Source organism: Callospermophilus lateralis, chromosome 11, assembly GCF_048772815.1.
Source record: "Callospermophilus lateralis isolate mCalLat2 chromosome 11, mCalLat2.hap1, whole genome shotgun sequence".
Taxonomy (NCBI): domain Eukaryota; kingdom Metazoa; phylum Chordata; class Mammalia; order Rodentia; family Sciuridae; genus Callospermophilus; species Callospermophilus lateralis.
In genome coordinates this window covers 53,770,033-53,793,154 of record NC_135315.1, presented here as the reverse complement: position 1 = coordinate 53,793,154, position 23,122 = coordinate 53,770,033, and the positions used below count along the sequence as shown (strand labels likewise).

The window sequence follows — 23,122 nt, the reverse complement described above, 5'->3', positions numbered from 1 at the left end:
ATGAGTAGTGACTCTGAAATGGAAGTGTTCGGCGTTGCCGCTCCTTTCCTCCGGAAGTCAGAAAAGGAGAGGATCGAGGCTCAGAACCAACCTTTTGATGCCAAAACCTACTGCTTTGTGGTTGATTCAAAGTACGAATATGCCAAAGGCAAAATTAAGAGTACCCAAGACGGGAAGGTCACTGTGGAAACTGATGACCACCGGGTAAGACTTGTACACTCCCTTTGTGGGCAATGGCCTTCTGTTTCTCATGTTACCTTGAATATGCCCCCATCCTACTTCCAGCCACTTCCAGATGAGGCTCTGGGATGCCTCATAGGAAATAGATTTAGACTTCATGGGTGTCCTCAGAGAAAGCAAGGCAGTACTGGCCTCAGGTTGCAGGGTGGGAAAAGAGTCCCACTTGTGGTGGATCAAAGCAATTAGCTTTCAGGTGCTTTTATCAATGTTCACATGCTCTGGGCCAGAGGGGATCAGCTTCATGTGTCTCAAGGGTGTGGAGTTGTGGGAGTCCAATACTAGGAAGAATGCTTTTAGAATATTCTCTGTGGTAGTCTAGGTTTCTCTCTAATTCTAGCAATGGCCATCTAACAGAGGACATATGGAAAATACATAAGGGATGCTATGGATCATAAGCTCCATATGAACTAGCCGCCTGCCTGGATCAGAAATGCGATGATCATTGTGGTTCACTATAATCTGTTCCAAGCCACTGTGGGAATGAATGCTGGGAGAAATTCTGGATTTGGACTTTCTATTTTCTGTAATCTTGAACACAAGAATCTGCAAATGTTCCAAGAAAAGTCAAAGAGTAAGAGACAGATAGAAGAGGAGTGAGGGAGGGAGAAGAAAGGAGGGAGAGAGGAAAAATAAAGCCCGAGAGACAAGTAAAGGCGATGATGTCATTGAGTTGGATGAAGGAAAAGGGCATTGAAACTTGTCCTCTAGTGCTACCAGGCATTGAAGCCCCCAAAGGTGGCTGTGTACATATTTTAGATAAAGAAGCTAAGAATGGGCTTATAAAACGGTGCATGAGGAGCTAGATTTCATGAAGGGTAATCTAGGACCGTCTAAGAAGCCTTGTGCAAGGAGGATGGATGGTTCTGAATGGTGTGGATGAATTTCTGCTTGGAGGCAGGGAAAAGGTAGGCTTCCACTCACACTGTCTGGAGACAGAAGCAGGAAAACTGGCCGTTTTCAGAGGGGGGGGTCACATAAAGAAAGGAGGTAGGGGCAGGATGAGGAGAGGAAGACGGCTCCCACCAAGGGTGCCTGAGGCCCGTCCCCCCCCCCCCGCCCGAAGCCTGAGGGCCTTGGGGAAGAGGTTTTGCTTTTTGAGAGGAGTGCAAAGACATTACAGTGCACAGAGACACTGCATCTGCCTTGTGGTCCCCTCCCCCGGCTCATAATCCTCTGTTTGCAGAAGGGCCCGGAGGGGTAAAGTGGGGCTGCAGGACTTTTATGAGCATGTGCAGGGAGGGTGGTAAAGGGGGCAAGGTGTGGGGTCAGGGGGCTGGACAGCTGCCTTCAGAACACTCCAAATCTTGGCTAACTCAGAGGCCGCTGACCTGGGAATCCAATGCCACCTCCCTCTCTGTCTTCTCTCCCTGCCTCAGGACTGCCCTGTGGACATGCCATTTTCTCTGAGTAGGTAGGAAAACTCCCCTCAGTTGCTGGAGCTAGGTTTTGGCATAGTGAGCACTGCAGAGCTGAACGGTTCCTGTTGGCTCCCACTCCTGCCCTCAGTCCCCACATCCTGCTCAGAGATCCTCTAGTCTCATTTCTGTCATTGTTCCCTCACTCCAGACCCATCAAAGCAGAAAAGGGAAAAAGTCTTAAGGAACAGAAACAAAGCATATTCTACCATCAGCATCATAGCCGCCCAGTAGCCTCGTCTTCCTTTGCTGTCACTCAGGTGTTCCCCAATGTTCCCCTGCTGTCGCTGTGCCAGTCTTTATAGGAGATGGACACCTGCAGCAGCAATGCACAAACAATAGTTAAGCACCAGAACTCTTCCTCTTTCAGACCCTGGTGGTGAAACCGGAGGATGTGTATGCAATGAACCCCCCCAAGTTTGACAAGATCGAGGACATGGCCATGCTCACTCACCTGAATGAGCCTGCAGTGCTGTACAACCTTAAGGACCGCTACACGTCCTGGATGATCTATGTCAGTGGTGATGGGCGTCGTGGCTTTCCTGGGACATTTGTGACATGAGGGGAAGAGGGAACGGGAGGTGGAGACATTTGTGTGGGTGACAAGATCTTGAAAGATTTGTTTGACCTGCTGTTGAGGGGAAATGAAAAAAAAAAAAAAAGATGAGAAAGCAAGAGATGAAGGGGGTAGGAAGAAGAGGGGTTGTTGGCAGGAAGGTGGGGAGGAAGACAGAGAGCTGGCAGAGCAGGAGAGATGAGGCCATGGAGGGATTGGCATTGTCACTTTCTGCATGAAGTCCAGCCACCCTCCTCCCTGAGACTCAGTTGCCTCATCTATATGTAGAAGCCATGTCTTCTCTCCGTTATGAGTTTATCAGAAAGAAACACAAATAAAAACAAAGGCAAAAGTTTTTAATATACATACACATGGATACATACGTATATGGTTTCCCCCACAGACCTACTCGGGCCTCTTCTGTGTCACCGTCAACCCCTACAAGCGGCTGCCGGTGTACAACCCAGAGGTGGTGAATGGCTACCGGGGCAAAAAGCGCCAGGAGGCCCCTCCCCACATCTTCTCCATCTCGGACAACGCCTATCAGTTCATGCTGACTGGTGAGCACCCGAGGAAGGGGCAGGAGGGCGAAGCCTGCACTGGACAGGCTCAGGGCAGCTGTCCCTGAGTCCTGGACCTGCCCCCTCTGGTGTCCAGCACAAGGAAGAGAGGGGGAGGAGCGCAAAGAGACCAGACCATTTAGGGCCTTGCAGGCCAAGACAAGTTTACAAGAACTGGTTAATGCAAGGGAAGAAACACACAAAGGAAATACAGAGAGATAGGAGAAGCTGCTTACAGCAACACAAGTTTATTCCAGACAAACCTGCAGAGGGGGGTCCTGGCAGAGGCTGACACCTGTCTTCCACTTAAAGCCTCAGGAAGTTATAGGGGAGGGAAGGGGTGGAGGAAATTTTGCAGTTTGGCCACTGCTAGGGGATACCAGTGGAGCAACAATGAGAGGTAACCAGGGCATGTGACAGAATAACTGGGAGCCAGGTGTCCGCGTTGTCAGGGAAGGGTTCTTGTGGTCATCGCCATCATTCTTTGTGCTGGCCACTGTTCCATGTCAAACTGGATGTTTCTCAAGATTTCAGTTCCAGGGCACAATTCTCATCATAGGAGATTATTGTCTGGGGTTTAGATCAGGCTGACTGTTGTTCTGGGTCACAGTAACACAGGATGACAGTTGTTCTAAGGTGGAGGATATGTTTCAAAATGGCATTGCCTAAATCAAGTTCTCCCTAACTTAAACCACATGAAACTGACATTGCACAATTTAACGGACTGCTTGAGAGATAGATGGAATTAGGGAGCTCTTTTTTATATTGCCATCAACTCTGATTTATTTTTCCTTTGGCAGATCGTGAAAACCAGTCCATTCTGATCACGTAAGTATTCAAGGAATAGACTGTTTTCGTAGCTGTGGCCAAAGGTGTTACTTGCTTTATTCTGTTCATTAAAAAGTGTTTGGAGCAAAGTCTACAGTGAACAGATAGGTTTGGGATAGGCACAAAAGCATGCATAAGACCCCAGGGCTCTGTCTCTCTTTAGTAGTCTCTCAGGTTTGTTTGATAAGTATATATTAGATGTGGTTCAGGCTGTCCAGATGAGTGACATCTGTTTATACGTTTAACAGGACTTATTTCTTCTTCTTTTTTCTCCTTTCTCTGTCTTTCGATGGCTCTGAATAGCGGAGAATCCGGAGCAGGAAAGACTGTGAACACCAAACGGGTCATCCAGTACTTTGCAACAATTGCAGCTACTGGAGACCTCGCCAAGAAGAAGGACTCCAAAATGAAAGTATGGAGGGGAGAAAGACTTGTTCAGCTTGTACTTCTAACCTCTGTCTTAACTTCAGAATTAGGAGGCTACGTGTCATCACATTTCCCTCCGCAAGGAAAGGAAGGCAGGCTAGGATATAAAATCTTGAAGGATAAGTGATCATCTTAGACAACCCAGTATGTTACATCTCACAGGACCAGATTCTGTGATTTCTTCAGAAATAAGGCTCCAAGCCTGAACTAAGAAAGATGAAATTGGGGGCAGCTCAGGATGCCTGTCCTTAAGGGTAGAATCAGATACCAACCGGAGAGAGCAATAGTCCATATTTGCCTTTGAACTCAAATGTGTAGCCACAGTATGAAATGAATACAGGCCATCTAAATGAACTGGAGAATCAAGTGTTCAAGTAATGTCCTATCAGGAGACCCAGCTAGTGTCAAATACGATGGGATGGGAAAGTGTTTTGAGAAGGGCATGCTGTTGATTTGGTTGGTCCTCAAATTGGAAAGTCAGGGAGGGAGGGACAGGCCTCACCAGAGCTATCAGGCAGGAGAAACAGAACTGGTGAGAAGTTTTCATTGTCATGTTTGGGGTTTAAAAATAAATCTTCCTTCCTCCCTTGATTTCTTCATCAGGGCACTCTGGAAGATCAAATCATCAGTGCCAACCCGCTGCTGGAGGCCTTTGGGAACGCCAAGACTGTGAGGAATGACAACTCCTCCCGCTTTGTAAGCCTGAGTTGGTTGCAATTGAATCTTATTTGTAGATTACAAGACAGGAAAGATGTCTGTCCCAGGGAGTTTAGAGACCAGTGGAGAGCAACAGTGAAACGATGTGACAATAAGACACTTTCACACGAACTTCAATAAACAGGGCATGTGACGGAATAACTGGGGGCCAGGTGTTCTTTAGATGGGGTTGGTAGGTAAAGGGGCAATTCTTTGGCACATGAACCAAGATCTGCAGGATGAAAAGGAGCCAGGCTTGAAAGTCATCAGGAGGAGGAAGGATGAAGGGAAGAGAAGCACACAATCCCTGAGGTGGGGAAGGGCCTGGGGAAGGGACCTAATGAGAGTCTGTGAGGTAAGGGGGCAGGTTGCATGAGACAGGCAAGAGGGAAGAAATGACCTGGTCATGGAGGAGGGCACAGGCCACAAGAAGTTATCTGGAGTCTACTCCTAGTACAACAGGAAGCTCCTAAAGGATCCTGTAAGCAGGGAAGTGATATGGTTTGATGCACATGCTGAAAAAATTAGTCTAGTTGCTTTGTTGTCTAAATATGTGCAAGGGATGGGGGAGCACAGACCATGAGGAACAGGAGCAACAGAGCCACACCATTACTGGAAAGAGAAGAAGGGAGAAGCGGGGGGAAGGTTCAAACTACAGGGGGAAGGCTCCCATTCATACTGCCCTGGAAACCAGGTGGAGTCATTGGGGCCATGCTACCATGGAGGATCTCTCTTTCCCCCTCTGCAGGGAAAATTCATTCGAATCCATTTTGGTACCACTGGGAAGCTGGCCTCGGCAGACATTGAAACTTGTAAGTAGATACACTGGGATCAGATGAGGTCTCAGCAATTGGGGAACACTTTGGAAGCCAGGGCTTTGTTTGTGTTCCAGATCTGCTGGAAAAATCAAGAGTCACCTTTCAGCTGAAGGCTGAGAGAAGCTACCATATCTTCTATCAGATTCTTTCCAACAAGAAGCCTGAGCTCATAGGTAAGGGAGTTACTGGCCGCCTTGGTCTTCATGCACCAGGGGTTGTGAATCAATACACCACGGAGAGATGTAATCTGTCCATAGGTGGCTCTACAACCAATGAAGGACACTTATTTTGGGCCCATCATGTGGCTGTTTGGGCAATGACATGCCAATGTGAAAAACATAATCAGAGAGTCAGTAACAAGATCAAATCACTATTGGATTCAGCCCCTGGCTTATCAAAACCTCCTGAATAACTAAGCCTTTAATTGTCTTTGAGCGCCCCCTTGTGTTCTGGCACAGAAACCAACCTCTCATCAAATGTGAGGCCCAGGCATCAGCCTGTGGAGAGTCACTCTGCTCCTTGTTCTGTACCTAACAGAGGCGTCCGTGCACACTGTCTTCTCTGCTCTCTGGCTGTGTCTGCTCAGCCTCTGGTCAGTGGCTTTTCAACAAATTTTTTAAAAGGCTATGATTATACCAAACAACCTGTGCTTCCCACAGGCAGGGTAGCCTCCTGTCCTGACCCTCACTCAGCCAGTTTTCCCTATTAGCTTTCCTTAACCTACATTGACATGCACCCATCATATTTGAAGCAAGAAAATTTAAATATTCTCTCTAAGGGTTTTTTTTTTTTTCAATGCTGGGGATAGAAACCCAGGGCCTCAAGCATGGTAGACAAGTGCTCTACCACTGAGCTGCATCCTGAGAGTTCTTAATCCATGTAGCTTTGAGAGACTGCAAAGTTTCCCCTGGACTATGTTTTTAGTCATAGCCTTAATATTGTGAAGCTGTCTAGAGGTTACTAATTCTACATTTAATTTGGCTCCAGCAGTTAAAGTCCTAGGCCAGGATGCAAGATCTCAAACCCACAAAGTGATATTTTCCTTGCATCTCCTCAAACTACTTGTCATTTCAGAGCTGCTTCTCATTACGACCAACCCTTATGACTACCCATTCATCAGCCAGGGTGAAATCCTGGTGGACAGTATCGATGATGCTGAGGAGTTGTTGGCTACAGATGTAAGTGGGAGAGATGGAAAAATGTGGTATATTCCTTCTCCATCACTGGGGCAATGGACTGACAGGCTGTTCTTTCCATGCCAGAGTGCCATTGACATCCTGGGCTTCACCCCCGAAGAGAAATCTGGACTCTACAAGCTGACAGGGGCTGTGTTGCACTATGGGAATATGAAGTTCAAGCAGAAGCAGCGAGAGGAGCAGGCGGAGCCAGACGGCACAGAAGGTACAAAATCCCCACAGCAGACCATAGGCCAGAACTGATAGGTTGTTGACCATTTGATGTTTCTCTTGAAACCAGTTAATACCTTTTCTACCTAGAGGGGTGCAAGACCCTTTTCCCTCAGATGCCTATAAGCACCATCACCTTCCACTCTAGTGGAATCCCTAGAATAGTCCTTTTCAGCTGCAATGAGAAGTAACCAGGGCTTTCTGGAACCTAAGTCTGCCTCTTCAGAAAATCCCCATCATATTCTCTGAGTGACTTCCCCACATAAGGAGCTCAATGTTATGGAATGTAAGACACACCATGATGAGCTCAGCCAAGCTTTGAACCACTGCATGATTTTCAGATCTCTTCTACCTTGCTGAACATCAGCTTTCTTTTGTTAACAGTGGCTGACAAAACAGCCTACTTGATGGGCCTGAACTCCTCGGATCTCCTGAAAGCCTTGTGCTTCCCCAGAGTGAAAGTTGGGAATGAGTATGTTACCAAGGGTCAAACTGTGGATCAGGTAAGGTACTAGCTCAAGGCCAGAAAGGGACCAAAGTCCCTTATGGTCACTGTCTTCCTACTTATTAGCTGATCTTCCCCACCCCCCACAGGTCCATCATGCTGTGAATGCCCTTTCCAAGTCAGTTTATGAAAAGTTGTTCTTATGGATGGTCACTCGCATCAACCAGCAACTGGACACCAAGCTCCCGAGACAACACTTTATTGGAGTTTTGGACATTGCAGGCTTTGAAATCTTTGAGGTTTGTATGATTTATACTCTTCCTTTTATACATGTTTGTATGGGGAACTTGTTTTTTCATAATCCTAAAGGGAAGATGTCAAAGTGTTTATTTTGTAGAAAAGCTAGATAGAGTGAATCAGGTTAAAAAAAAAAAAAAAGGACCATCTTGGGAGGGTTTGTATCATTTTGAGAGGCAAAGACTTCTGTAAAGTGGAATTTTAAAGGACAACGCCAAATAGTTTAACACAAACAAACAAAAAATACTATCAGTGACTTAGGGAAAGCCAGAAAGATAAAGACACAATTTGATAGTAGTAAGTCAATCATGTAATATTTTTGTATAATTGTTCTACTGCGTCCATGAGAAAAGCATACAGATCATCAAAGTGTGTATTTAGTCTCTAGACAGCACTAGACACGCAGGAGAAAAAGAAAAAGCCGAGCTTGTGGTTGTAGATGAGGGAAAGCGTGAGTCAATAAGGTGCACAGAAGAGTTAGCACAAAACAAAGTGCACAAGAGACGCTCAGACTACGGGAACTCAGGAGAAGGAGAAACAGTTTCTAGTTGGACGTTTGGAGGTCAGACTCCATGGAGGAGAGGTGGTCAAAGCCTGGAAGAATGTGACTGGCTCTGAAAGGATGAATGAACAGGGGAGGCCCAAGGCAATAGGCAGGAATGCTAGTGGGTCCCTGCTTTTGAAAGTAGACTAATTTTTCACATGAATGTTATATTTTGGTATCAGTATAACAGCCTGGAGCAGCTGTGCATCAACTTCACCAACGAGAAACTGCAACAGTTTTTCAACCACCACATGTTCGTGCTGGAGCAGGAGGAGTACAAGAAGGAAGGCATTGAGTGGACCTTCATTGACTTTGGGATGGACCTGGCTGCCTGCATTGAGCTCATTGAGAAGGTAACCTCCTCTGTCTACTCGGTTCCTTCTGCCCATGTACTCTGCTTTTCACATTTACCCAGATGCCTTTTTGCCTTGTCTTAAATCTAGCCACTGGGCATCTTCTCCATCCTGGAAGAGGAGTGCATGTTCCCCAAGGCAACAGACACCTCCTTCAAGAACAAGCTGTATGATCAGCACCTGGGCAAGTCCAGCAACTTCCAGAAGCCCAAGGTGGTCAAAGGCAGGGCTGAGGCCCACTTCTCACTGATCCACTACGCAGGCACTGTGGACTACAGTGTCTCGGGCTGGCTGGAGAAGAACAAAGACCCCCTGAACGAGACTGTGGTGGGGCTGTACCAGAAGTCCTCCAACAGGCTCCTGGCACACCTCTATGCCACCTTTGCTACTGCGGATGGTAAGAAACTCCAGAAACAGGGAGGGTCTTGTCCTCACATGATCTCCTTCCCTTTGTTCCACAGGACCCAGTAGACTTTGTAGATCCAACAGCACCTGCCCTCTTGTTTCTTTCAGCTGACAGTGGGAAGAAGAAAGTTGCGAAGAAAAAGGGTTCTTCCTTCCAAACTGTCTCTGCACTTTTCAGGGTATGAAAAATACAAGTTTATTTGCTTCTGGTTTACTTAAGTAATATCAAAATGAGAAATGGAGAGAGATTCTACCCTGAGTTTATTTTAGAATAGTAATACCGTCTGAAACTAATCACTGAGGTCGAGGGATAATATGATCATACATACATGAGGTGGAACAAATGTGGAGCCAAAATTTCTTTCCTTTTCTTTTTGAGGACAATTTTTATTATTTTTATGTGGGGCTAGCATTTCATTGTCAATTGTACCGCATTTGGCTGAGTTGGCTGGCCAGGGAGGAGAGTTCCCAGCACCAACTCTCCAACTCACCTTCAGGCAACAGCAATAGCAGCCCATGCTGTGGCAGGAGCAGGACACAGGTCCAAAGTTGATTTCAGAAACCATTTTATACTCTGTCTCACTGGGAGATAAAAGACTGACAGGTTGAGTTCCTCTTGTCTAAAATACTTGGGACCAGAAGTGTTTCAGATTTTAGACATTGAAATATTTCTTATACACAGGAGATTTCTTGGGGATGGGACCCAAGTCTAAATGTAGAATTCATATATGTTCCATGTATATCTTACATATATAACCTGAAGATGACTTTATGTAATATTTGTAGTGCACCTGCATTTTCCTTATGACCCATCACATGAGGTCAGGTGTGGAATTTTCCTCTTGTGGTGTCATGTCAGCACTCATAAAGTTTTAGACTTTGAGGAATTTTGGATTTCAGACTCTCAGGTTAGGAATGTTTAACCTGTGAATCAGTTATTTTCCTATACCTCTAGACATAGGACCATTAAAGGAGAGGGTTCATTTTACTGTTCTTTGGAATTCATGATAAATTTATATACCTAACTTATTTTTCATCGCAACATATCTGTGTCTTTGTAAAAGCCGTCAGTGGGCTGTTAAATTGATCTTTTCCTTTTAGGAAAACCTGAACAAGCTGATGTCAAATTTAAGAACTACTCACCCTCACTTTGTACGTTGTATAATTCCCAATGAAACCAAGACCCCAGGTGAGGCACCTGATGGCTCTCTAGTAGGTGCTCAGTTTGCGAGAAATTCTGTGTGAAGCTGACGTGTCTTGCTTCTGCTCTCAGGGGCTATGGAACACAGCCTGGTCCTGCACCAGCTGCGGTGTAATGGTGTGCTGGAAGGCATCCGTATCTGCAGGAAAGGATTCCCAAATAGGATTCTCTATGGGGATTTTAAGCAAAGGTATGCAATAAAAATATTGTATATGCTTCTTAATGAGATATACAAAGACTAGAATTTTAGAGAAATATTGGCATGAAAAAAAACATTTCAAAAGAACAGTTGTAGGCTTTCATATAAAATAAATAACCTGCCATTCAGTCAAGACAAACTACACTTGTTTCTTCCATGTTTTTCTCTGGGACTGATCTGATATACAGAATGGCAAAAAACAAAAAACAAACAAACAAACAAACAAAAAAAAAACACAGGGCCTAAAGGACTCAAGGTCTAGATTCAGGCTAGTTAGCAGTTTGGTTTTCTTTTCTTTTCTTTCATTTTTTTTTTTTTTTAAACTCTTGTGAAGTTGGTCTTCTGGCCTTTAGGAAGAGAGGCCTAGAGTTGCTGGTCTCCAGGGTTTTCGTCTTTGTCAACAGCTTATAATTAATTCTGTGTCTACAATGGCAGATATCGGGTGCTGAATGCCAGTGCAATCCCAGAGGGCCAATTCATCGACAGCAAGAAAGCTTGCGAAAAACTCTTGGCCTCCATTGATATTGACCACACACAGTACAAATTTGGACATACCAAGGTAATGCCTCAATTCTGACAGATGCTGGCCTATTTGTCTTGTTAACGTCTCCAGACAACTGACTAATGTCACTCTTCTCCCCCTCTAAGGTATTTTTCAAGGCAGGCTTACTGGGAACCCTGGAAGAGATGCGGGATGACCGCCTGGCCAAACTGATCACCAGGACACAAGCTGTGTGCAGAGGATTTCTCATGCGTGTGGAGTTCCAGAAGATGGTGCAGAGGAGGTAAAGCAGGGTCTTTGTTCAAATGTGCACTTTCTGGGGAGAGAGGGAGTCTCCCTTAGTAATGAACAATGTCGTGTTTTTTAGGGAGTCCATCTTCTGCATCCAGTACAACATTCGCTCCTTTATGAATGTCAAGCACTGGCCCTGGATGAAACTCTTCTTCAAGATCAAGCCCCTCCTCAAGAGTGCGGAGACTGAGAAGGAGATGGCCACCATGAAGGAAGAGTTTCAGAAAACCAAGGATGAACTGGCCAAGTCAGAGGCAAAAAGGAAGGAGCTAGAAGAAAAACTGGTGACTCTGGTACAAGAGAAGAATGACCTGCAGCTCCAAGTACAAGCTGTAAGTGTTTTAGAAATATTTTCTTTCTTTCTTTTTTAAAAAAATATCCTTCTAGATTTGTTTATGTATCTAGGAAAGCTGGATTATTTGTGGGATTTTTAAAAAATTTCGTGTTGGGATGCTCTATAAAGGATTTCATATAGAACAAAAACACTGGAACATCGCAAATCTTATCTCATTTAAGGCAATTGTGATTTTTTTGTTTTTTAAAGGAAAGTGAAAACTTGTTGGATGCTGAGGAAAGATGCGATCAGCTGATCAAAGCCAAATTCCAGCTTGAGGCCAAGATCAAAGAGGTGACCGAGAGAGCTGAGGATGAGGAAGAGATCAATGCTGAGCTGACCGCCAAGAAGAGAAAACTGGAAGATGAATGCTCAGAACTGAAGAAAGACATTGATGACCTTGAGCTGACACTGGCCAAGGTTGAAAAGGAGAAGCATGCCACCGAGAACAAGGTACTGTCCCGGTGGGTCTTTCTTGTTTGATGCAGTCATTGCAAACTAGACTTTATTTCTTCTTTTAATTGCTTGTGGCTTCTTCTTAGGTTAAAAACCTTACTGAGGAACTGGCAGGGTTAGATGAAACAATTGCAAAGTTAACCAGAGAGAAGAAGGCCCTGCAAGAGGCCCACCAGCAGACCCTAGATGACCTGCAGGCAGAGGAAGACAAAGTCAATTCTTTGAGCAAAATCAAGAGCAAACTGGAACAGCAAGTGGATGATGTAAGTAAACAGTGTTCATCAGGACTCCTTCAGGGCTGAAAGAGCACCCAGGGGTCCTCTTGCAAAGCCTTTGTTCCTAAAAGGAAATGGTGCCTTTTTTTAGCTGGAAAGTTCTCTAGAGCAAGAAAAGAAGCTCCGAGTAGACTTGGAGAGGAACAAAAGGAAGCTGGAGGGAGACCTGAAGCTTGCCCAAGAGTCCATATTAGATCTGGAGAATGATAAGCAACAGTTGGATGAAAGGCTCAAGAAGTAGGTCCTAAAACTACTGCTCTCAATTTTATTAGTTACTGGGGATTCTGTTTTCATACAGTGTACACTTCCCTCCCCAGGAAAGATTTTGAATATAGTCAACTACAAAGCAAAGTGGAAGATGAACAGACTCTGGGCCTCCAGTTCCAGAAGAAAATCAAAGAGTTACAGGTAGGAGGCCTTTGGATTTCTCTTTCACGTGGGGTGTCACTCACTCAGTGTGCTGGGGCTGTCTGCTCTAAGCCATTTAGAACAAATGGGCAGGACAATGGGGCTGCCTTTCTCACAGTTTCCTTTCCTGCCAGCTGACTCCGCAGGGATGCACAGTGATTCTCATAACTTGCAATAAATTCACAATTATTTGGGCCAACATTCAGTTGAGTAGAAAATATCCTGGGTTGGTCACTGCGGGGGTAATGACCATGCTGGTAAGGAAAAAGCCATTTGAAAGGAAATTTAGTAATATTCCTATTTCTTGGGGGAAAATCCATAAATAGGTTTGTCTGATAGGAATGGAAGCTAACCTGTTCTTTTATTTTTATTAACATGCATTACTTAATATGTACACATTGACTTCAATGTGATATTTCAATGCATGTGTAAGGCATGCGTTGATCAAATTCAGCCTGCCTTTATACAACCTCCAATCCTTTTCAACCTCTAGTAATCACTATTCCACATTTTTTTTTTTTTAACCTCCACATATGAGAACACGTGATACTTGTTTTTCTGTGCCTGGCTTATTTCACAAAACATGTTGTCTTCCAGTTCTATCTTATTAACTGCAAATGATAGGATTTCATTCTTTGTATGGCTGAACAAAATCCCATTGTGTATATGTACCACCTTTTCTTTCTTCATTCATCCGTGGATGGGCACTTAGGTTGATTTCATATCTTAGCTGCTGTGAACCGTGGCACTGTGAGTTAGTTACTCTGGAGGAGTGAGTGACTGACTGCTCGCTCTGTACAGGCTCGCATAGAGGAGCTGGAAGAAGAAATTGAGGCGGAGAGAGCGACCCGTGCCAAGACGGAGAAACAGCGCAGCGACTATGCCCGGGAACTGGAGGAGCTGAGCGAGCGGTTGGAGGAGGCGGGCGGCGTCACCTCCACCCAGATCGAGCTGAACAAGAAGCGGGAGGCGGAGTTCCTGAAGCTGCGCAGGGACCTGGAGGAGGCTACCCTGCAGCACGAAGCCATGGTGGCCACTCTGAGGAAGAAACACGCGGACAGCGCGGCGGAGCTCGGGGAGCAGATTGACAACCTGCAGCGGGTCAAGCAGAAGCTGGAGAAGGAGAAGAGCGAGTTCAAGCTCGAGATCGACGACCTCTCCAGCAGTGTAGAGAGCGTGTCCAAGTCTAAGGTGCCTGGCTAGGGTGGGAGACACGTAAGGGAGACACGTTGCACCTGGGACCCTTCACATCTGACCTCTGCCCGCCTTCTCTCCCTTTCCCAACACTTCATTCAGGCCAATCTGGAAAAGATATGTCGAACTCTGGAGGATCAGTTAAGCGAGGCCAGGGGCAAGAATGAGGAGATTCAGAGGAGCTTGAGCGAGCTGACCACACAGAAGTCTCGGCTTCAGACTGAGGCAGGTGAGTGATGTGCAGGAAACCAAAAGGGCGAAAACACACGGCTCCTAGAATGACGTGCGTGCGAGTCTGAGGGAGAATTTCTAGGAAAGAACATTTTCAAGAGAGAAGTAATCAAAATAACCTACAAAGGGGGCCATCTACAGTTTCCTAAAGGAAGAGAACACTGAGTTCTGTAAAAACCAGAGAGAATAAGAAGAGACCCAAAATATCACCTTGTTTAAGCTCTGTCACAATTAGGATCAACCTGCTTCAGATGAAATCTCATTGGCAGAAACAGGACGAGAAACTAAGACTCATGGCCTTTCTGCTTCTTGATGCACATCATGTGCATTTGGGTGTTTTAGAGAATAAAGAGAGAAACAGGGCCAATTGCTCTTGGTGTGTCATAAAAATATAAAGGAACATTATTTGAGGCTTTTACATTGAAAATGTGGCTCCACCCAGGACTGGTCTGTCATCATAGGTTTTGCTCATCCATATTTTGCTGCATCCATAGCCAAGACAATGGAGATGAGAAGTGTAGCTAGTTGTCACTTCTACAATAACCTTAAGGTTGACCTCTGGAGTCATAAATTCCCACCCTCTTTTTTTCTCTGACTTTTGTATAAGGATATAAACCTGAACTTACCTAATTTACGCAAGAGTCTAACTTCACATTATTAGAAATATAAATCCAAAATATTCCTCTTTATGACCAACAAACAGCTGGAAATACCAGCCACTGGAGAGGTTTAATGTGAGTTGTTAAGAACCACTGGTAATGTTTCAATTTACAATAATTTCCCCCACCTTTTTTTTTAATCAACAGAAGTCACTCCCATCTTCCAGTAGTTTAAAATGATATCAGGTTATGCTTTCCATTTATTCTTCAAGAAGAGCCCATATCTTATCATTTATTTTTTCCCCAGACCTTAGTACAGGGCCTTATACACAGTAGAAACTTGGTGAATGAATGAATGCCATGAAAATATTTCCTTCTGGATATAGGTGAGCTGAGTCGTCAACTGGAAGAAAAGGAAAGCACAGTGTCCCAACTTTCCAGGAGCAAGCAAGCATTTACTCAACAAATAGAAGAGCTCAAGAGGCAACTGGAAGAAGAGAGCAAGGTATCTCCTCTGAAGGATGCTCCCTTGATCTAATTTTCATATACTACCTGCAAATAAGATAAAACAAACAAAACTGCAACTTTATTCCATAGGTGATGTTAGCAGGAACATACCTAGATTGTATGATGCACATAGGATTAAGTCCACTGGGGGCTCTTTCTTAACTCCCACAGGCCAAGAATGCCCTGGCCCACGCCCTGCAGTCCTCCCGCCATGACTGTGACCTGCTGCGGGAGCAGTATGAGGAGGAGCAGGAAGGCAAAGCCGAGCTGCAGAGGGCGCTGTCCAAGGCCAACAGTGAGGTTGCCCAGTGGAGGACCAAGTATGAGACGGATGCCATCCAGCGCACGGAGGAGCTGGAGGAAGCCAAGTACGAAACTCTCTGCCTTTAGAAGAACCAGAAACCTTCAGTGATCATATGGCTTTAGAACTCCTTGGGGATACATTTGATGAATTTGTTTTTGTTACTAGATGTTTTCCTGTTGCATGTGCCTTTGAATATAGTGCTGTGCCATTAGAGGAACTTACTGTTAGTACATTTCATTAAGACAAACAACTTTGATCTTGCTTAAAGACAAGACAGACTATTGATCACGGATTTTGAGCAGACAGGGAATTCTCCTGGGCTTATGAAAGCACTGGGTGTTTGAATCACATAGATTAGTGATTCCAACTTGATGAACAGTGATGTTCAAGAAGATTGAAACTTAAATAGCATCTGCTTCTCTTTCATATTCTTTAAGGAAAAAACTTGCTCAGCGCCTTCAAGATTCTGAGGAACAAGTTGAGGCAGTGAATGCTAAATGTGCTTCCTTGGAGAAGACCAAACAGAGATTGCAAGGGGAGGTTGAGGATCTGATGATTGATGTGGAAAGAGCCAACTCTCTGGCCGCCGCTCTGGACAAGAAGCAGAGGAACTTTGACAAGGTGTGGGATCAGCTTCTTCTTGGGTGAACACCATGATGTGGGGGAAATTCTAATAGTCATGGAAGGATGAGACTGGGCCCCATACCTGACTCTTCCCATTCCCAGGAGGGTGGCCTTGGGAAAGTCTCTGAATTTCACCAAGATGTGGTTTCCTTGTCTGTGAAACAGAATGGGAATGGGATGGGGGTGAAAATCCCTTTCCAACATTGTCAGTGGATTTGAACCAATGTCTACAATGTCATTCATCCCATTCATTCAGCCTTGTTCCTTCCCCCTTGTACTGGTGTGTCAAGATGGTTGTTATGTGGTACTCTAACTTGGGTCCTAAGGACAGGCTTTTGGAATTCTCCCCTCTCAGTATGGCAGATAAGGATGATTTGAACCAATGTTTTAATAAAACAGAAGTTCAGGGCCATTTTCATATTAGGAACAAAGCAATTTAGCCTAACTAATTCCTTCCCAAAAGATCCATTTGCTTTTTGGAGATAGCAATTGTTACGGATTATCTTGAGTAAATTGATGGAATGAAATCCTGGTTAGTCCAATAATCAAGAAGGATCCAGACACCTCCAACTTAGTACTAACTCTGAGACTATTTGCCTTATGGTAATATTTAGTAAGAAGCTTGGAGGAGAACTCTTAGAAATCCCTTCCATCCTGGTGTTTCAGGTGCTAGCTGAGTGGAAGACAAAATGCGAGGAGAGCCAAGCAGAGCTGGAAGCGTCTCTGAAGGAGTCCCGGTCTTTGAGCACTGAGCTCTTCAAACTGAAAAATGCCTATGAGGAAGCATTAGATCAACTGGAAACTGTGAAGCGTGAAAACAAGAACTTAGAGCGTAAGCTGCTCCAAACAGTCTGCGATGGTCCAAAACTGCCTTCCTTCACACTCCATAGCCAGTGTGCTAGATAGGGATGGCTCCATTATTCAGATCCCCACACCCATGTGTACTGAGGCACCCTCAGAAAGCGTTCACTATCCAAGCGTTCTTTTTGAGTCTCTCTGTGCTACATCTTATCTCTAGGAAACAGGAGTCCTTCGAATTTTAATAAACTAGTGAAAAAAAGCATTGAGTTGGTACTTTGCATGCCTGGCAACCCGTGTAGAGGCGTCCAAGTACAATGGAAACTTATTTCATTGCAGAAGAGATAGCGGATCTCACAGAGCAAATTGCTGAAAATGGCAAAACCATCCATGAGCTGGAGAAATCAAGGAAGCAGATGGAGCTGGAAAAGGCTGATATTCAGCTGGCTCTGGAAGAAGCAGAGGTGAGCATGAATGCTGGGGAGGCGGCAGCAGAGACAATGAGGGGGAGCCTGGGAGGCCAGCTGAGCCCACTCTGTATCTTGGCTTTTGCCTTTGCAAAATCACAGTCCTAAAGCCTTTCCCTTTCCCATCAAAGAGTGTAACTGAGGTTGAATTAAATAATACCTGTGAGTTATCTTGAATGTATTGGAGAAAGTCATTACATTTAAAGAATGAGATTTTACAAAATCTTAGGTGAATTTAAAATATTTGTAAAGTGCTTCCTGCTCCTGGGAAATATGATGATTTAAATGTTATTGTTGTTGGGCATAGTGGCAGAGGCTGAGGCAGCAAAGCCAACCTCAACAACTCAGTGAGACCCTGTCTCAAAATACAAATAAAAAGGGCTGGGGATGTAGCTCAATGGTAGAATCTCCTCGCCAACCCCAGATTCAATCTCCAGAACCATGAAATTAAAATAAGTGTTATTATTGTTTTATTGTATAATCAAAACTAAATAGCACTGAACCTTATTCTATTTTTGCACTGAAGATAAATTCGAGGTTTTTTAAAAGTAGCTTTGAATATTATAGAGTTCGATTTAGGAAATATCCCACTGAAGTTTTATTACCCCAAAGGTTATAGAGCAGACTTATAACAGGCATGGATACCATTCGTTTTGCTTTTGTTTTGTAAAGGCTGCTCTTGAGCATGAAGAAGCCAAGATCCTCCGAATCCAGCTTGAATTGACGCAAGTGAAATCAGAAATTGATAGAAAGATTGCTGAGAAGGATGAAGAGATTGAGCAGCTGAAGAGGAACTACCAGAGGACAGTGGAGACCATGCAGAGTGCCCTGGATGCAGAAGTGAGGAGCAGAAATGAAGCCATCAGGATCAAGAAGAAGATGGAGGGAGACCTGAATGAGATTGAGATCCAGCTGAGCCACGCCAACCGCCAAGCGGCAGAGACCCTTAAGCACCTCAGGAGTGTCCAGGGACAGCTGAAGGTTGAAAGAGCTCCCTTGGGGGGTGGGAGAGACCTCTCTTGTCCTCATATTCTCAAAGATAGAGAGAAGGCTCATGGTCCTAGTACCTCCACTTCAAATAGAATTTTCCTTTTCCCTCTGGCTAGGACACTCAGTTGCACCTGGATGATGCTCTGCGGGGCCAGGAGGACCTGAAGGAGCAGCTGGCAATCGTGGAGCGCAGAGCCAACCTGCTGCAGGCAGAGGTGGAGGAGCTGCGGGCCACACTGGAGCAGACGGAGAGAGCCCGGAAACTGGCTGAACAGGAGCTCCTGGATTCCAATGAGAGAGTGCAGCTGCTGCACACCCAGGTAGGGGCAGAGAGGACAAGGTGAGAGGGTTCGGCCTCCGACACAGCTGTGTAACGCCCATCCTCTTGCTGCAGAACACCAGTCTCATCCATACCAAGAAAAAGCTGGAGACAGACCTCACCCAGCTCCAGAGCGAGGTGGAAGATGCCAGCAGGGATGCCAGAAATGCTGAGGAGAAGGCCAAAAAGGCCATCACAGATGTAAGGCTTCTCTTTCCTTTTCCCGCAGGGCGGTCAGAACCATGCTTCATTAAAGCCCGTGGTCTCCCCTCATCTCCAGATAGTGCCATTAGACAGGCAGGGTCTCCCCCAGGACACACAGGGTGAACATGTTGCTCCAATACCACTCCTACCTCCGCCTCAAACTCAGCAGTTACCCCCTCAACATTTAAAAGTAGGACATATTTAAAAAAAAGAAGAAGAAGAAAAAAAGGGATCATATCCTGCTTATTTTGCCCATGGAAAGGCATGATTTTCTTTCCTTCAATATCTGACCTCTTCCAGATATGGGAGTGAGGCCTCCTGCTGTCACTGTCCTATCAGGTTTCTCTCCCCTGTGTCTAGCTAAACTTCCTGAGTATCCTGGAAGCTCCAATAGCACCACCTGCTGCCTGATGGGAGAATACTACCTCAAAACTATTTTCCTTTCCTGTTTGTTCAAGCACCACCTTAATTCTCCAGACACCTTCCTTTAATCTCCAAATTTGTGAGACTGGGTAGTCAATCAGTCTTCTTCAAGTCTTAGGATCCTTTGAAAATAAATATCAGTGATAATGAAAGAAAGAATTCTTGGAGTGGGACAAGGTCCCAAGGAGTTCAATTTCAGGAAAAGGAAGATACTGTTTCCCATCCAGGCCTTGTGGGTTTCATTTATTAGGTTATTTATATCTCAGTTATTTTAAACAGTTTTTATCTCTCTCACATATATATTTATTAACACATACAAAAGTGCGTGCATTTATATGTGTGTGTGTGTATTGCCAGGGTGGAAGACATGCTCACTAATTGTCCTACTTATTATCCTTTGACTTCAGCCTGGCCTCTAGTTTCCTCTGGGGCACCCAAGTTTCAACAGCTTCAAGGCCCCTAAGCTTTGTCTTCATCTGTGTGGGTCTGATTTGTTTTTCAGGCCGCCATGATGGCTGAGGAGCTGAAGAAGGAGCAGGACACCAGCGCCCACCTGGAGCGGATGAAGAAGAACTTGGAACAGACAGTGAAGGACCTGCAGCACCGTCTGGATGAGGCTGAGCAGCTGGCATTGAAGGGTGGCAAGAAGCAAATCCAGAAACTGGAGACGCGGGTACTTGCAGGAACAGCTCTGACCAAGCTGAGCCCAGCAGCCTCCCCTCATGCTCCAGCCCCACACTAATTTCCTGACCATCTCCCTCAGATACGAGAGCTGGAGTTTGAGCTGGAAGGGGAGCAGAAAAAGAACACCGAGTCTGTGAAGGGCCTGAGGAAGTATGAGCGGCGAGTCAAAGAGCTAACATATCAGGTAGGTGGAAAGAGAACCCTACAGGCATTTTCTCTGTAAGGTGCACATGCCACCTTGGATTCTCCACCTGTATAGAGGAAGAAACACTTGAGCCCAGCAAACTAGCCAGGCCTTGTACACCTCTATTCCCTCTTTTCTAGCAACATTCCATTTTTGTCATTTTTAGAGTGAAGAGGACAGAAAGAATGTACTGAGATTGCAGGATCTGGTTGATAAACTTCAAGTGAAAGTCAAGTCATACAAGAGGCAGGCTGAGGAGGCTGTAAGTCAGGGAGGAGGGTAGCTTTGCAATGGTGGCCTGGTCTAGTTCCTACAGGGAGCTCAGAGAGAGGATCTTATCTGCTGGGCTCTTTGGTTTCAGGATGAACAAGCCAATGTTCATCTCACCAAATTCCGGAAAGCTCAGCATGAGTTGGAGGAGGCTGAGGAACGTGCTGATATTGCTGAATCTCAAGTCAATAAGCTACGTGCCAAGACCCGAGACTTCACTTCCAGCCGGGTAAGCTATTGACCCTGGTGATTGCAGGGAACCCTTTCCTTTATGGCTGGGGAATATCAGGCTCTGGAAGAAAAAGGAATTTGCTTCAAGTCTCTGAGCTGAGCACTAAAGTCAGGTCAGTAGTTGACAATACAAAAAACATCATTCATCCAGAAAAGGGATGAGATGAGGAGTGCCTAGTGAGCTCTCTCAAGCGCCCCCTGCTGGTATAAAAGAGGCTGCTGCAGGAATACCCTCCAGAGCCAAATGAGCTTATCTGTAATCACTATACAAGTAGGAGGATTACTACTCAGAGTATGGGACTTGCTCTATTTGATGGCCAGTTTCTAAGGCTGTAGGGTGACTTCACATTGCTTAATGGTACATCCTCCCAAGGTCCAAAAAGTATTTTGTGTCCCACCAAGATAAACAAGTAACTCCCTGATGCTTGCTGGGAGAGAGGATGAAATATGTCTCTGCTGCCTGACTTGATTAAAAGTGTCCACTTTCTTTCCAGATGGTAGTCCATGAGAGTGAAGAGTGATCGAGCCCTGCTGGAACAGGACAGAAGATATGCAAAATGTATATTTTCATGCTTCCTGACCAACATTTAACTTCCATGTGACTCCTTTTCACATGCAATAAATTTTACCTTGTTTTCAGTTTGGGGCATTTTATTGGATTTGTCTTCCTCTTTCCAGCCTGGAAATGATTCCTTGGATGATTTTTATGCCCAGTGTTGAACTCTCCATAAGCAGATGGCTTTGTAAATGCAATTGATGAGTGCATATATATGGGAGGGAGAGACTGCTTCGGGTTTAAACTTGAGAGGTTATATAAAAAAAGAAAAAAAGACAGGTTAGCCATTGCTTTGGCAGTGGGTAGGATGGAGTTTTTCAAAAGAGTCATGTCTTAATATGATATAAGGGAAACACATATGTTAGGTTCAGAAAACTCTGACTCAACTTCATAGGGTTATAAGGAAATGGACCAGATCACCCTCCTCTATATTCTACAGGGGAAATATCTAGTAAATATTTTTTGGGTGGTTGCTCCATGCAAGCAACTGTGTCAGTAGGAATACACAGATGAATAAAACAGTGTCAGGTCCTTTTAATAGTTCAATCTAAATCTCCCACATGTCCTGTCATCTTGGCTCAATCTGCAGTATTTCAGAGCAGCACAACCCCAAACCTCACCCCTCAATTCAGGGTGGGCCTGTCATTATCTAGAAAAACACAGCAGGAAGTCAGGATAACTATCCTGCTGACCTATGGCTGGACATAGTGTCTCCTAACCTGGGACCGTTTGTCGTTATTGAACTCATCAGAAAGGGCTGCCAAGTTCCTTTATTTATCTGATTCTATAAGATTAGGAGATGACCCAGCTTGACTCAGGTGGGAATTAAAGTAGTTTGAATCAGGTGGGAATTAAAGTCCATGGGGAGTTCTCTTCAGTGCTCAATACCAAGTTAAGCAGCTTCTGGAATTTGCCATTAGGATAGGCTGCTATGGATGTCATATTTGGCCTGTCAGTGATTTCAAAGCTTTTTGTTTCTGAGGCCATATCACGGTCACTTTGACTTATTTTCAATACTTCACAGCAACACTATGACAGAAAAGTGAGATGTCTTTCTGGTGGTATCTGTTCCTGAGAGGAAATTACAGAAATGTGAACAAGTCTGATCCATGCCCAGGCCTCAGACCTGGCCAAAAGGGCTACAGTCATTCAGTCATTCAGAATTTATGAAGACCGCTATCGATTGCTTTTCTTGGAAAGCTGGCATCAGAGAAAGCAAACAAAGTTTCTCACTGCAAAGATATCCCAATTATTAAGAAAAGAGGAAATGAACTGGAATTTCACCACTTTGATAAGAAATAGAAACCCTTAATGAATTATGACTACTAGAATCATTAGAAAATAGGCAGCTAGACATGATATGTCCCCTGACGGAGGTGCACACTGTTACCTACAAAGAATGCCTGCCCAACAGCTTCCCTGGATCTGATCAAGCCTAGGGATGTGACTGTTACCAATTTAGAAGCAATACAGGGGATAGAGACATAAGGTGCAATCAATAAAATCCAAGATATAGGGAAATTGATGGAACAAATCACCTAGTTCTTTTTTTTCCCCATCTAATTCTTTCAATAAATAAATTGCAAATAAAAAATAATAGAAATGAAAGGGGGAACTATAGAATAAAAGAGATGTAATGGGCTTATCTATCAATTGCACTATATGGACTTGGTTTGTATAAATAAGTGTTAAAACATAGATACACATATGTGTACTCTATTTTGTTAAATCTGAATACAGACTGGATATCTGATGGTGATAAGGGATTCTTGTTCATTTTTAAGGCATGTGGTACTGTGATTATGTTTTCTGAAACAATCCTTATCTTTTAAAAGCACATGCTAAAATATTTCCAGATAAGAAGGGAAGGGAAAGTAAGCAA

At 44.7% G+C, this 23,122-nt stretch overlaps 1 protein-coding gene across 1 annotated transcript; it reads left to right on the top strand.

Moving 5' to 3' along the window:
- Myh3 (myosin heavy chain 3) lies at positions 1 to 21,205 on the top strand. Its single transcript, XM_076871717.1, has 39 exons — positions 1 to 204; positions 2,026 to 2,169; positions 2,615 to 2,771; positions 3,572 to 3,599; positions 3,903 to 4,011; positions 4,629 to 4,721; positions 5,470 to 5,533; positions 5,614 to 5,712; positions 6,614 to 6,717; positions 6,802 to 6,940; positions 7,330 to 7,448; positions 7,540 to 7,689; positions 8,414 to 8,584; positions 8,675 to 8,981; positions 9,098 to 9,168; positions 10,091 to 10,178; positions 10,263 to 10,380; positions 10,825 to 10,948; positions 11,038 to 11,174; positions 11,259 to 11,514; positions 11,727 to 11,969; positions 12,059 to 12,235; positions 12,339 to 12,484; positions 12,565 to 12,655; positions 13,457 to 13,846; positions 13,952 to 14,078; positions 15,066 to 15,184; positions 15,358 to 15,554; positions 15,928 to 16,111; positions 16,781 to 16,946; positions 17,252 to 17,376; positions 18,052 to 18,360; positions 18,486 to 18,689; positions 18,764 to 18,889; positions 19,818 to 19,988; positions 20,079 to 20,183; positions 20,350 to 20,445; positions 20,545 to 20,682; positions 21,179 to 21,205. Exons 1-39 carry the CDS (start codon positions 1 to 3, stop codon positions 21,203 to 21,205), a joined length of 5,823 nt encoding a protein of 1,940 aa, XP_076727832.1.
- Positions 21,206 to 23,122: the final 1,917 nt, after the last annotated feature.